This window comes from Neovison vison, chromosome 3, assembly GCF_020171115.1.
Source record: "Neovison vison isolate M4711 chromosome 3, ASM_NN_V1, whole genome shotgun sequence".
Taxonomy (NCBI): domain Eukaryota; kingdom Metazoa; phylum Chordata; class Mammalia; order Carnivora; family Mustelidae; genus Neogale; species Neogale vison.
In genome coordinates this window covers 222,906,264-222,918,451 of record NC_058093.1, presented here as the reverse complement: position 1 = coordinate 222,918,451, position 12,188 = coordinate 222,906,264, and the positions used below count along the sequence as shown (strand labels likewise).

The 12,188-nt window shown below is 50.2% G+C and overlaps 1 protein-coding gene across 2 annotated transcripts in view; it reads left to right on the top strand.

Annotated features, from left to right (window-relative positions):
- Positions 1-3,485: 3,485 nt before the first annotated feature.
- SGSM1 (small G protein signaling modulator 1) overlaps positions 3,486-12,188 on the top strand; it is an 89,869-nt gene continuing 81,166 nt past the window's right edge. For both annotated transcript variants that reach the window (XM_044244050.1, XM_044244049.1), the window contains exons 1-2: positions 3,486-3,567; positions 3,677-3,720. In XM_044244050.1, coding sequence (XP_044099985.1) covers positions 3,549-3,567; positions 3,677-3,720 — 63 coding nt within the window. In that variant the 5' untranslated portion in view covers positions 3,486-3,548. The remainder of the gene's footprint in view (positions 3,568-3,676; positions 3,721-12,188) is intronic.

Genomic DNA, 12,188 nt, shown 5'->3' with positions numbered 1-12,188 from the left:
CAATCTGTTATTTTATGGATTTGATTATTTGCTTATTGTCTCTCTCCCCCCAGCTCAACTGTGAGTTCCATGAGAAAAATAACATCCTATTGTCACCAGCTAGACCCCAAGACTGAACTTTACTCACCTGCTTCTACTAACTGACCTTTGTCTTACAGTTTTCCTTCTGTTCTTCTTTCCAGTTTATCTCTTAATCTAGACAAAAGACCATAGGGTCATAGCATCCCGTGATGGAGAACCATCTAGAGAAAGAGAACCAACTGGATTTACTTATCCATTTTTACAAGGAATTGGCTTATTCAGTTATGGAGGCTGAAATATCCCAAGACTGGCAAACAGGTGACCCATGAGAGCCAATGGTATATTTCACAGCAAGTCTGAAGGCTCAGAACCCAACAAGAGCTGAGATTTCTCTTTGAATGTGAAGCTCCCAAAAGACAGATGCTTCAGCTCATGCAGTCAGGCTGGAAGCATTCCCTCTAACTCAGACTTCTTTGTTCTATTCAGGTCATTGGTTGGTTAGCTGAGGCCTCTCCACACTAGGGAGGACCATCTGCTTTACTCAAATGTGATCTCATCTAGCAACACCCTCAAAGACACACCCAGAGTAAAATTGAACCAAATATCTGGCCATCCCATGACGTTATCAAGTGGACATATACAATTAACCATCACAGCAATGAAGAGTAAATGCTACATGGGGCACATAAGACAATGCGAACTAGAATTACTTTCTACAGTAAGTAGGTTAAGAACACCTTGGCTTGAATCCAGTCTCTCTATGTTCTAGCTACATGCCTTTGACTAAGCTGTTTAACTTCTCTGGGAGCTTCAGGATAAAATACAGATGATGAGAAAAACCTACATCATGGGGTTTTTTGGTGCATTAAATGAGCTAATACGTGAGAAGTTCACAGCCTAGTGCCAGACACATTTAAGTGCTCTAAATTACAGTTATTATCATTGTTATTATATCATGAATTGTGAGGTCATGCCTTCTGCCAGTTATCAGTGTATTGCCTCTCAGCTCCAAATTGTTCCTCCGATGATTGTTCCTTGGTAATAGGCAAGACTGCCTGAGCATTTCTAATTTGTACTGAGCACCCTGCTGAGCTTTCTCAATAGAGGGCACAGAAGGGACAAGGCAGGAGAAAAAGGCTTTCCACCTGGTTCTGGCTGCAGCACCACGGGGCAGTGACACGGGATGAGGCATAGCCTGGGAAGCATGAGGAAAACTGGCACCCAGCAAAGTTTTTCTGCTCTGGCCAGAGGGAGAGTCTCATCACTTTCCAAGATGATGCTAAGTGATGGCGCCCCTAGTGGTGAGTGGTCCAACTTCAGCGGGCCCTGTTGAGAAACCCCGGGGAGCCGGGCCTGATCCCATCCATGCCCAACTTCCTGCTGCTGTCAAAAAAACTACCAATTCTTGTATCTTGGAAGCAAACCTTCAGGTTTTCAAGGAAGGACCAGCGCAGCACCGGTCAACTTCCCAGACTTAGTGTTTGGCTGGGAAGGGAGAAACGTGGGCTCTGGAAAAGGGCTCCCTACAGTGATACCTAGCTACCCTACTTTTCTAAAGTACCCTAGTTAACGTAGGGGTGCAGTCAAAGGGAAGAACCACTGAATCAGTCTCTTGGATCCTGAGGTTGTAATTCTGGCTGTGGCTCCCTTGCTGTATGAAGTTGGACAAAGGACTCTCTAGGCTTGGCTTTCTTTTATAATACAAAAAAAAAAAAAATGAGTGTTGAGGGGTAGGGAGACAAGAAGATCAAGCAGACACACCTAAAGCCCTTAACGCAGTAGCTGGCACATAGTAGGTCCTCAGTATATGGTTCTAATATATGGTGGAAGGGTATTTGGCTTCCAAGCAACCATTTCACATTCTCTGGGCCCACAGTGGGCTTGCACATTCTCATTGGAGATAGTGGGTGGGTGGGATTGTGACTCAGAGTCCCCTTCCTTAGCAAGGAGCAGGTGTGTGTCTCAGTGGGATGCTCCCTCTTCGGAACAGGAACCTCCAATAGCTATAGCTCCTTTCACCTGAGTGGTGGCACCCTGACCACACTGTCCTCATCACCAGGTGACTATTCCCAAAGGTTTCTCTTTCTGGAACTGCCTTGCTTTCAGCCCAGTTCCCCAGATGCTTGCCTCCCCTATGTGAGACCCACCCATCTGCTAATAATGGTATTCCCATTATCCTTCCAGTTTTTCCCTTTTCACTAAGTTAGCCAAAATCACCTTCTCTGGCTTATGGCCAAAGACTTCCGACACTGACAAATGGAAAAGAGGGGATTCTGAAACTGGGGCGGGGTAAGGGGGCTCTTAAGAGCAGGATGCAAGTCTTTAAAGTGGACTTCAAGGCCATAACAGGACCTTGATCTTCCACCATCCTCCTTGTTCATGCCACTCCAGCCCCACTGGCCTCTGAGATGTTTGTCATACCCAGTGGCACACTCCCACCTCAAAGCCTCTGCACTTTCTGCTTCCTTTGCCTGGAATGCTTTTCTTCCAGAAATCCCCACAGTCTATTCCTTCTCTTCTTTATTCAGATGTCACCTCCTCAGTGAGGCCCCCCCTCAAACACCCTACTTCAAAATACAAACCGCACCTGTGTGGGCCCTCCCTGTCTCCTTTGCCTATGTAATTTTTCTCCAGAGATTTCCAACATGCCGCATGATCTGCTTATTTATTTTGTTTTCTGCCTTCTAAGCCCTGTGAGGGCAGGCTTTTGTCTGAGTTGCTCACTTTGGTATCCTCAGCACAATAACCTGACGCATGGTAGGTGCTCAATAAATGTTTGTAGACCCGAGTCGCAGTCTCGGTGGCCGTGGTCAGGAACTTGGTGGAACAAGTGCTGGTCCCAAAGAGGTCATTGCCTGCCTGGCCCTGGAGGTCCTGGCTCACAAGTGCCCTATTAGGGTCCTGGGACGATCTTTCCCAATAATCTGCATGTGGGGGAGGGAGCCACTTAAGGCCTGCCATATCTTGCAAGACTCCTAATAATAATAACAACAATAACAATAACAACAGCAGCTATCTTTTACCGTTGCTGGTCTTTTTTCCTCTGTCTCCATTAAGTGCTTTATCTTCACTCTCATTTGAGTCTCATATCATTCCTATGTTATCAAATTATATCCATTTCAAAGGCGAAACCCCTGAGGCTCAGAGCGTCAGTAGCAGTCCCTCCATCTCCTTCCGCTTCCTGGAGCCTGGTACAGAGCCGACCTCCAGTAAAGGATCCCTCCCTGCCCTGCCCAACAGAGGTTGTGAGGGACTTGGGGCGCCGGGAGCCGAGTGGGAGGGGGGAGGGGGCGGAGCTTCCGCGGAGGGCGGGACGCTGGCCTTGGGACCTGAGCCTGCGTCTGGCACCGGAGGAACCGCCCGCCAGGAACCCGGACACGCAGCGGCGGCTCTCTGGAGGGGCGGGGCAGCGGCGCGGCGGGTCCTGACGTCACCCGGCGCTGGGCCCCGCCCCGCCGCGGCTGCAGCAGCAGAGCTAGCGAGCAGCCTCCGCCAGCGGCCTGACTGGGAACGCAGCGCGCACGGCCATGGCCTCGGGCCCCCCGGGTAAGGGGCAGTGGGGCGCAGGGGTGGCGGGGGGAGGCGGCGGGAGGACAGCCCCGGGCCTCCGCCTTCAGCGCTGGGCTTACCGGCCGTCCCCCATCTCGTCCCACAGAAGCGGACACGCGACAGAGGCTGCTGCGCACTGTCAAGAAGGAGGTAGGTGCCCGGACGGGCTCGGGGGTCGCGACCTTGAGGGAGGGGGCTGCTGCAACCCCGCACCCCTACGCCGGGGAAGGTCTCTAAAGGAGTGGTGGCTCCTGGCAGCGGGGGCGGCACCTCCGGTGTGGGGCTCACCTGGGTAGGTATTTACCTCCTGCGGTACTGGAGGCCAGTGAGTTTGGGGGTGGGAGCCTCCGGTATTGGGGGGGGGCTCTGGATGCAGCGGGAGGGCCCCCCAGGTGTGGGGTACACCTGGATGTGCCTGGGTAGGAGCCCCTCTTGTGAAGGAGCAAATGGGTGGGTCTCACTAAGGGGAGGCAAGCACCTGGGGGGGCTGACTGGACGTATTGGAAAGTGCGGGGCCTGGATGGGGCTGCAGAAGGAGGACCAGACTTCGAAAAAGGGGAAAGGTTCACTTTGGGAAAATAACAATCCTCTATTCCTCCTTCCCCCCAATTCTCAGTCCTTGGAGCCACCCCCAGGAGCCAGGGGACTCCCTCCCTGGAAGTCCCTAGTCAGTGGCTTACTCCATTTGTGGGCATGTGCTAAGGCCTCATGGCAGGTGGGTTCCCCTCACCCACCCCTCCCCACCCCCCACACGCAGAATCAGTCCCAGCTCAGCTGCCCTTCTGCCCCTTCTCTCTCCTTGGGGCCAGATGGGAGCCAGGTCTAGCCTTTAGTTAATAGCACTTGACTTCCCGCAAGGGGTGAATCTATAAGCATGGGTTCCTGGGAAGCATTTAGGTGCTCGGACTGTGTGTGTGTGTGTGTGTGTGTGTGTGTAGAGCACACTCACGCTTGTGTGGGTGAGGATATGTGGCTGTGAGTGTGTGTATCTGAGAATGTCTGTGCATCTGTCTGGAGATACCCAAGTGCATCTCCATATTGTGTGTACATGTGTCTGTTTATCCATTTTTGTGACTATGATGTGTATCTTTGTGATGCATGAGTCTCTGTGTATGTGTGTGAGGCTGTGACCATGTATGTGTAACTGTGTGTGTGTGTGTGTGTGTGTGTGTGTGTATCTTGCCTTTCTTATGTCACTTCACATCCCTCACCCTGGGACCCCATCACTGCTGAGCTGATCACCTATCTTGGTGCAGAATGGCTGCAGACCTCGGGGGCTGGCCAGATTCCTTTGCCTCTGTGTGTGTGTGTGTGTGTGTGTTGAGGGTATCAGCCTTTGGTGTCAGCACCAAGCACCAAGAAGGCCCTCACCACATGGTGGCAGACAGCCATCAAAGACAGCCTTGATGCTGGGACCTGTTGCTGTCCCTCCCTCCTTGGAAAGCATGGGAGTATGTTGGTGTATAGATCTCTGTGTGTGGCATGTCCCGCGTTGTTCAAAGAATCAGCTCCTGGGCTGGTTGTACACTCCAGGATTTCTGAATAAGGATGCATAATAGGTTATGTGAATTCCTCAGAAAGGCCCAGAACTTTTCAGTTTAGCCCTCTTAGAGGCACTGTGGGGACCTGAAGAAAGCTCTGTCTGGATAGACCATCCTTCCAACAAAACCCACAGACCTATAATAGTCTGATGTCTGTGTCAGGGGAGGGTGTCTGTAGAACCTGTTTGTTCATTGTTTAACTAAATCTAGTTAGTTTAGGTCAATTTGTGCTTCCCAGATATTTTCACCTGGAATGACGATGGGGAGGACAGTGCCTCTGGGCAGTGCTCAGCTGGGGCCCTGGTCCCAGCTCAGCCAGCAGCTCCCTCAATGCCCTGGCCAAATCCCTTTGCCCTCTCAAGGACTCAGTTTCCACATCTGGAGAAAGAGGTATTGTTCCACTGTTCTTAGAGATCCCACCCATGTTAGTCTAGTTTGGGATAGTGGCAGGTTGTGGGGGATACTTTGCCCCTGGTGACCAGAGTTGTGGGCTTGCATCCTCTCTCCTGGGAGCCGCCAAGTTTGGGGCTTGGAATGAACTCTCTGCCTGGCATAAGGCCGAAGCCATCACCTGATCAGAAGGATCCCTTGGCACCCTGCTTAGTGCCTGAAGGGGTCACGGACAGAACCTTGCAAGTTTGGGTAAAGGGCCTCAAGCAGTATATGACCTGCGGCCAGAAGTCAAGGGTTATGGTCACAAGTTAGTGACTGATTCTAAATTCTACTTTTCTTGGGTCATTTCAATAATCAGAGTTTCCATATAGTGGGGGCTACTCTGTGCCATACCCGATGTACATAGTAACTTTATGAGGTGACTGAGATTGTTCATATTTTATGGACCAAGGAAACCAAGCCTGGAGAGGAGGTATGAGCTGCTCAAGGGAACACAGCCAAGAAGGTCCAAAGCCAGGGACTTAAACCACCAGGTCTGTCTGACATCAGAGCCAGGCTCTTACCTCCCATATCCCAAATGTGCCCTTCCATGTCTATATGGCACCAGAGTCTCAACATGGGTGGCATGATTTCCATCATACAGAGCTGAAATGGCCCAGACAGAGTAAGTGATGTCTCAAAGGTACAGAACCAGTAAGGAGAAGACAAGTTCAAGTTTTCTATGAAGTCTTTGTTCAGCATGGGTGCCCCCAAGGGCATGGCGACTAGTCCATGCCCCACCAAAGCAGACCTCTTATCTCCTTTCCTTACTCTAACAACCTCTTTGGGGAGCTTCTCTTCCCAGTATCAGAGAGCCGGTCTCCAGTGGAATGGTGGAGGGAAGCTCTTTGCCTAGAAATCTGGAAGTCAAGTCTGCTCTTCCTTTTTCCTTCCATCTTTCTGGGTTCAGAGGAGCCACATGCCTGCCAGAAGCAACTCCCATCATTCTTTCTGGAAGGTGGCTTAACAATCAGTTTCCTTAGAAAGGTGTGCAAGTTTGGGCTGAGCCACAGAAACCGCAAAGGCCAGCAGAGTCCGTGAGGCTGGGAGCTCTGTCCAGTGCTGACTCTGGGAGCCAGTATGACCCAGTAACCATGAAGCAGGTCAGAAAGGGGCTTTGGGCTCACCCAGAGCAGGGTTTAAATTCCGGTGTGTTTAGGGCAGCGTCTGTGTGCCAGACACCGGGCTGGGCTCTGTGGCTACAGCAGCGAACAAGGTAAGTCTTGCCCTCTTGGGGCTGACATCCGGTATGGTAGACAGACCCCCAATAGACATTCTGACTGTAATTCAAGGGATCATGACGGGCTTTGCACCAAAGCGTGAAGTAGAGACGCTTGGCACCACAAGAACACACAACAGTGTGATTAACCTCATGCAGGTGGCCCAGGAAGGCTTTTTGGAGGAAGGGATGTTTAAGAAAATACATGAGCGATGAGTAAGCCTTCTAGGTGGAGGTGGGAGTTGGGAAGACACAGAGGAAAACCCTTCCTGGCAGAGGGAACGGCATATACGAAGACTGTGGCTGGAGGGAGCACCATGAACCTGAGGGATGAACAGACTGGGGAAGTGGCTGGGTGCGAAATGCAGAGGGGCAGAGTATGTGGTCTTATCCTAAAAGCAGAAGCAGAGGAGTGGGGAGGACATGAGCTATATGGAGGTAGAGGGTGGAGCTAAACTTGACGGCTTGTAGGTTGTACAGTCCTAGACAAGCATCTGTCTTTACCTTCACAAGGTTCCCGAGTTTCAGTTTATTTATTATGAGGATGAAGATTACTCACCTGTCAGGATAAGCCACGTGGAAACACCCACTACGTTAGGCTGTGCTGCTTCTGGGCAGACATCTTATTTTTTCTCTGTCTCCCCAATGTTGCCAAGGGAAAGCTGGAGACAGGGTGGCCTCCCCTCGGGCACAGTTTTCTCCACTTAAACCCAACCAGCTCCATCCAGGCTCCTTCCTTGCTTGTTTCACCCTCCCCTCCTTTCCTCTCCTGCCTCTACCTCTTAATTTTGTTTTGGTTCCCAGAGCTGTGGGGACTAGCTTCTCGTTGCCATGACAACTGCCATTAAAGGAGCCAGCCACGTGACTGAGGAGTTGATGAGGGAAGCAAAGTGACTAACTGCCTTGTTTTCTTGCCTGGTGCTGGGCCTGGGAGGCCTCTTAATTGGAAGGGAGAAGGCTGCTGCTGGAGGGCAGGAGGAGAGACCCTGGGAAGGAGACAGGGGGACAAGTCGGGTCCTGGAGAGGACACTCCCTGTACCTGTGCCAACTGGGTCTGGTGTAAGAGCTGCCATGGGGAGCCCTTGTCACAGTGGCTGAGTTTGGGGAGCTATGCTTCCCAGCCCTCTTCTGTGGGGGTAATGGGATGGGGGAGGAGGGCATCACATCCTAAGAAGATTGGAGGAAAGTGAGAGAATCAACCCATGTTTCTACTAAGACCCCCATGGTGCTCCCACTTTAATCCAGGGGTGCTCAATGAAAGAGGGGTGACAACTTGCCCCCCTCCCCCGGGTAGGGTTGCCAGATAACATATGGGTCATACAGTTAAATTTGAATTCCCCATACACAGTAAATACTTCTATTTATCTATTTAGTATAAGTATGTATTGCTGAATCCGGCAGTCCTACCCCAGGGGACATTTGCTAATGTCTGGAGCTATTTCTGGTTGTCAAAACTGGGGGTCCTGCTGGCATCTAGTGGGGAGAGTCCAGGAATGCTGCTCAGCTTCCCGCAGTGCCCAGGATAGCTTCTCCACCACGAAGATGTGTCCAGCCCAGAATTGCACTGTGGTTGTGATTGAGAAACTTCTGTGCAGACCATGTGCTGAGTGCACCCCCAGACATTCCTTCCGACATGCTCCACGACAGCCCTGAGAGGGAGAATAATTATCTGCTTGATAAAGGAAGAGCTGGAGGCACAGAGAGGTTAAGCAGCCCCCTTTAAGGTTGCATAGCCAGCCCGTGGAGAAGCCAGGATTCAAATCCTTCTTCTGGCTCTGAAGGGTGGCCTCACAGAGGTTCATCGAGTTCCGGGAAACATGGCTTAGGGTCAGATGAGTGTAGGGGAAGAGATGAGGCAGGACAGGTCCATTTGCCACAGCTTGTTCGGGGCTGTGAATTGCCAGGCTGCAACATTTGCTCCATCAGATAGTGTGGAGCTAGAGAAGACTTGGGAGCAGGGAGGGTCTTGGTTGGACTTGGACTTCAGAAAGTGTCAGCTGATAACAGGGGCCAGGAGGGAGACTTTTGCCACTTCTTGGAAGAAAACTTTCTCCTTCCTCTCTCCTTCTCTCCCCACCTCTTCCCCCCCACCCCTCCTTCCATCCCTTCCTTCTTTCCTTCTTCCTTTCTTCCACAAATATTTATTGAGCATCAACTATATACCAGGTACTGCTCTAGGAACTGTAGAGAAGGAGCAAAGCAGCATCCTTGCTCACATGCTGTCATGAAGCATATGGTTCAGTTGGGGGACAGATAGATAAACAATAAATATATGCAGGCACACCTTGGAGATGTTTTGGATTCTATTCCAGGCCACCAGGAGAAAGCAAATATTGTGATCAATTGAGTCAAAGGAGTTTTTTGATATTTCAGTGCATATAAAAGTTATGTTTATACTATGCTGTAGTCAGTTAAGGGTACAAAAGAATTGTGTCTCAAAAAAACCAATGTATATATCTTAACTTAGAAATACTGTTATGTTATTATATAAATTATATTTTTATCTTATTATATACATTGTATATACTTTAAATATATTGTATACATTTTTAAAAAGATTTTATCTATTTATTTGAGAGAGAGGGGGGAGGAGAGTGGGGTGAGGGCAGAGGGAGAAGCAGACTCCCTGTGGAGGAAGGAGCCCCATGTGGGACTTGATCCTGGGACTCCAGGAGCACAGCCTGAGCAGAAGGCAGATGTTTGCCTGACTGAGCCACCCAGGCACCCCATATTGTATACATTTTAAGTAGGAGATACAGGCTTCCCCCCACAAAAAAAATTTTACTGCTAAAAAATTGCTAACCATGATCTGAGTTTTCAGGGAGTCATCATCACTGATAACAGATCACTGTGATAAATATAATAATAAATAGAAGTTTGGAAATATTGTTAGAATTACCAGAGTGTGACACAGAGACAGGAAGTGAGCAAATGTTGTTGGGAAAATGGGACTGATATAGACTTGTTCGATGCAGGATTGCTACAAACCTTCAATTTGTTAAAAAAAAAAAAAGAAAAGAAAAAAAAAAGTAGTGTCTTCAAAGCACAATAGAGCAAAGTATGCCTGTATTAGAAGCCACAAGTACTGTGAGGAAAATAAAGCTGGAAAGGGAGTGGAGAGGAGGGGGAAGGGTTCTCCAGAGGAGGTGGTCAGGGATGGCCTCTCTGATATAATGACATTTGAGCAAGGACCTCAAGGGAAGGAGAGAACCCTACTGACATCTGCAGGAAGAGTGTTCTTGACAGAGGGAAAAGCATATGCAAAGGCGCAGAGTCAGGAGCAGTGAAGGGCGAGGAGGCCAAGGAGCCTGGAGTGGAGTGAACAGAGTAGAGGAGGAGAGGAGGTCAAAGAGGAACAGGAGGCTGCTCCTTCAGGGTCTTGTGGCCCTCAGACATGAGATAGCAGCCATGGGAGGATTTTGAACAAGGGGTGGGGGGAATAGGAATTTACCCATGTTGTAGACTGCTCAGGCTATAGGCTAGTGATAAATGCGGGGGACGAGTGGGGGCACAAGGTCATTAAGCAAGAGAGGAGACATCTTGTTCTTTTCTGAGCTTTCAATATGCAGGCTAGAAACCAGAGCCCCCCAACTCTGCCCAGCTCCCCCACCAGCCAAGAAGGGGTTCCAGAAATGCTTGCCAGTCGCATGGATGCAGGAAAACGGTGCAGATATTTCTGGGCTCTCAGCTGCTTATAGGGTTGACTCAGATCAGTTTGCATGTGTCATGTTTCCAGGCTTAAGATGGCAGTTTCTCCTCATGAATCATGCAGCCACAGCCGTGCCGTGCGTTTGATGCTTTTCTCAGGGCTCTGGCAGTGTGGCTTCCGGGAGCTCCTGCTGGTGCAGAGCCTGGGTTTCAGCACCATGGTCAGATGTGACGAGGGTGACAGAGGGCTTACGGTGTGGTTCTGTCTCCTGCATGGTCTGGCTAGGTCTCCCCTACAGTGACCTCATGAGGGGCTCCGGGAGAGGCTGGTCACCTCTGTTGCTGGTTGGCAGGTAGGAAAGGGCATTTTTGTCACCCTGATGGGCCTGCAGACCCCAGGATGGGAAGGGAGAACACTGGAGCCCTGTCCCAACTCTGCCCCTAAGCATCTTTGGCCTCCGAACGGGTCCCTTCTCCCTGTGTCATTCTGCTTTCTAAGTAGACAAGGTTGGACGGCCCCAGGATTCTAAGAACCTTGAGCCATCAAATTTGGCCAGCATCTCTTTCTGAGAGCCAAGTCTCCCCGCATTTTGTCAACTCCGAAGTTGCCAAGCCTATACTTAAGACCTATTAAAAACTCAGTAGCTGATGAAACTATTCAGGAGCCTTCATTCCACTCAGGGAAAACAAGGGTCAATGGGATAAAGATTTTTTTTATTTGTTTCTTAAGCAGCATTTACTGGGCATTTTATATAGATGACTTTGTTCTGTTGTCCTGATGCCACCACATGAAGTGGTAAAAAGGCTGTCCCTTAAAGATAAGGATATTGACATGCAGAGATGGCAAGTAAGTTGCCATAGGTCATGGACATTGTCAGTAGTACAGCATGGGGTTCTGGCCCTAGAACCCTGCTCTTCATTACTCCAGAGCTGAAACTGATGACCTACTTACGGTTAGGAGATACCCTGAGTATGTGGAACTGGGGAAAGGTCCAAGCTTTGGAACCGGACCACCTTGAGTTAAAGTTCTGGCCCTGTCCTTTAGCGGACACACGAACCTCTCTGGCTCCGGCATCCTTGGGCATCAGGTGGCAAGCGTACCCTGTACCACGCAGCACTGCTATTATGCCATCATTCCTGGGAATTCACCAATATTCATGAAGGGCCCTGGCATACTGCTTGGCTCACCCATTTAAGAGTAAGACAGAACTCAGTCACAGAAGGACATTGTGCTGCCCTCTCTGGTCAGGCACATCTGAACTTGCAGATGTTCTTGGCGTGGGATCTGGTTCTCTGTGGGTAAGCCCTCGGCTGGGGGTGCAGCAGCCACAGGCTGGGGAGAGGTTATTTCATGGGAGTCCGGAGGAATGAGCCCTTGAAGGGCGGCCAGGAAAGCTGAGTCTTGCCTGGCTGCCTTGCCATCCTGAGGTGGGCAGTGGGATCTTCCCTCTGGGTCTGGTGGCTCCTTAGCCTCATGGAGGTAATCCCTCAGCCAAGGAAGGTCCGACCCCCTCAGCCTGTTGGCCCCACCACTTGGCTGCTCTGAGCCCACTCTTAGCTCTGAGCAGCTAAGAGTGCTGAACTCCAATGGGAGGCAGCATATTTTTCTTTCAGTCATACAGAAAGACAAGACATGAATAGATTCTTGTGCTTTGTCTTTGGCGTACCTTGAATGAACTCAGATTTATAAAGGGCAATAACCGTTCCTTTAGCCGTGAGTCCCCATTTAAAAATCAAATAACATCTGAAAAACAATCTGAGGGGTTTGAAGTGGCGGG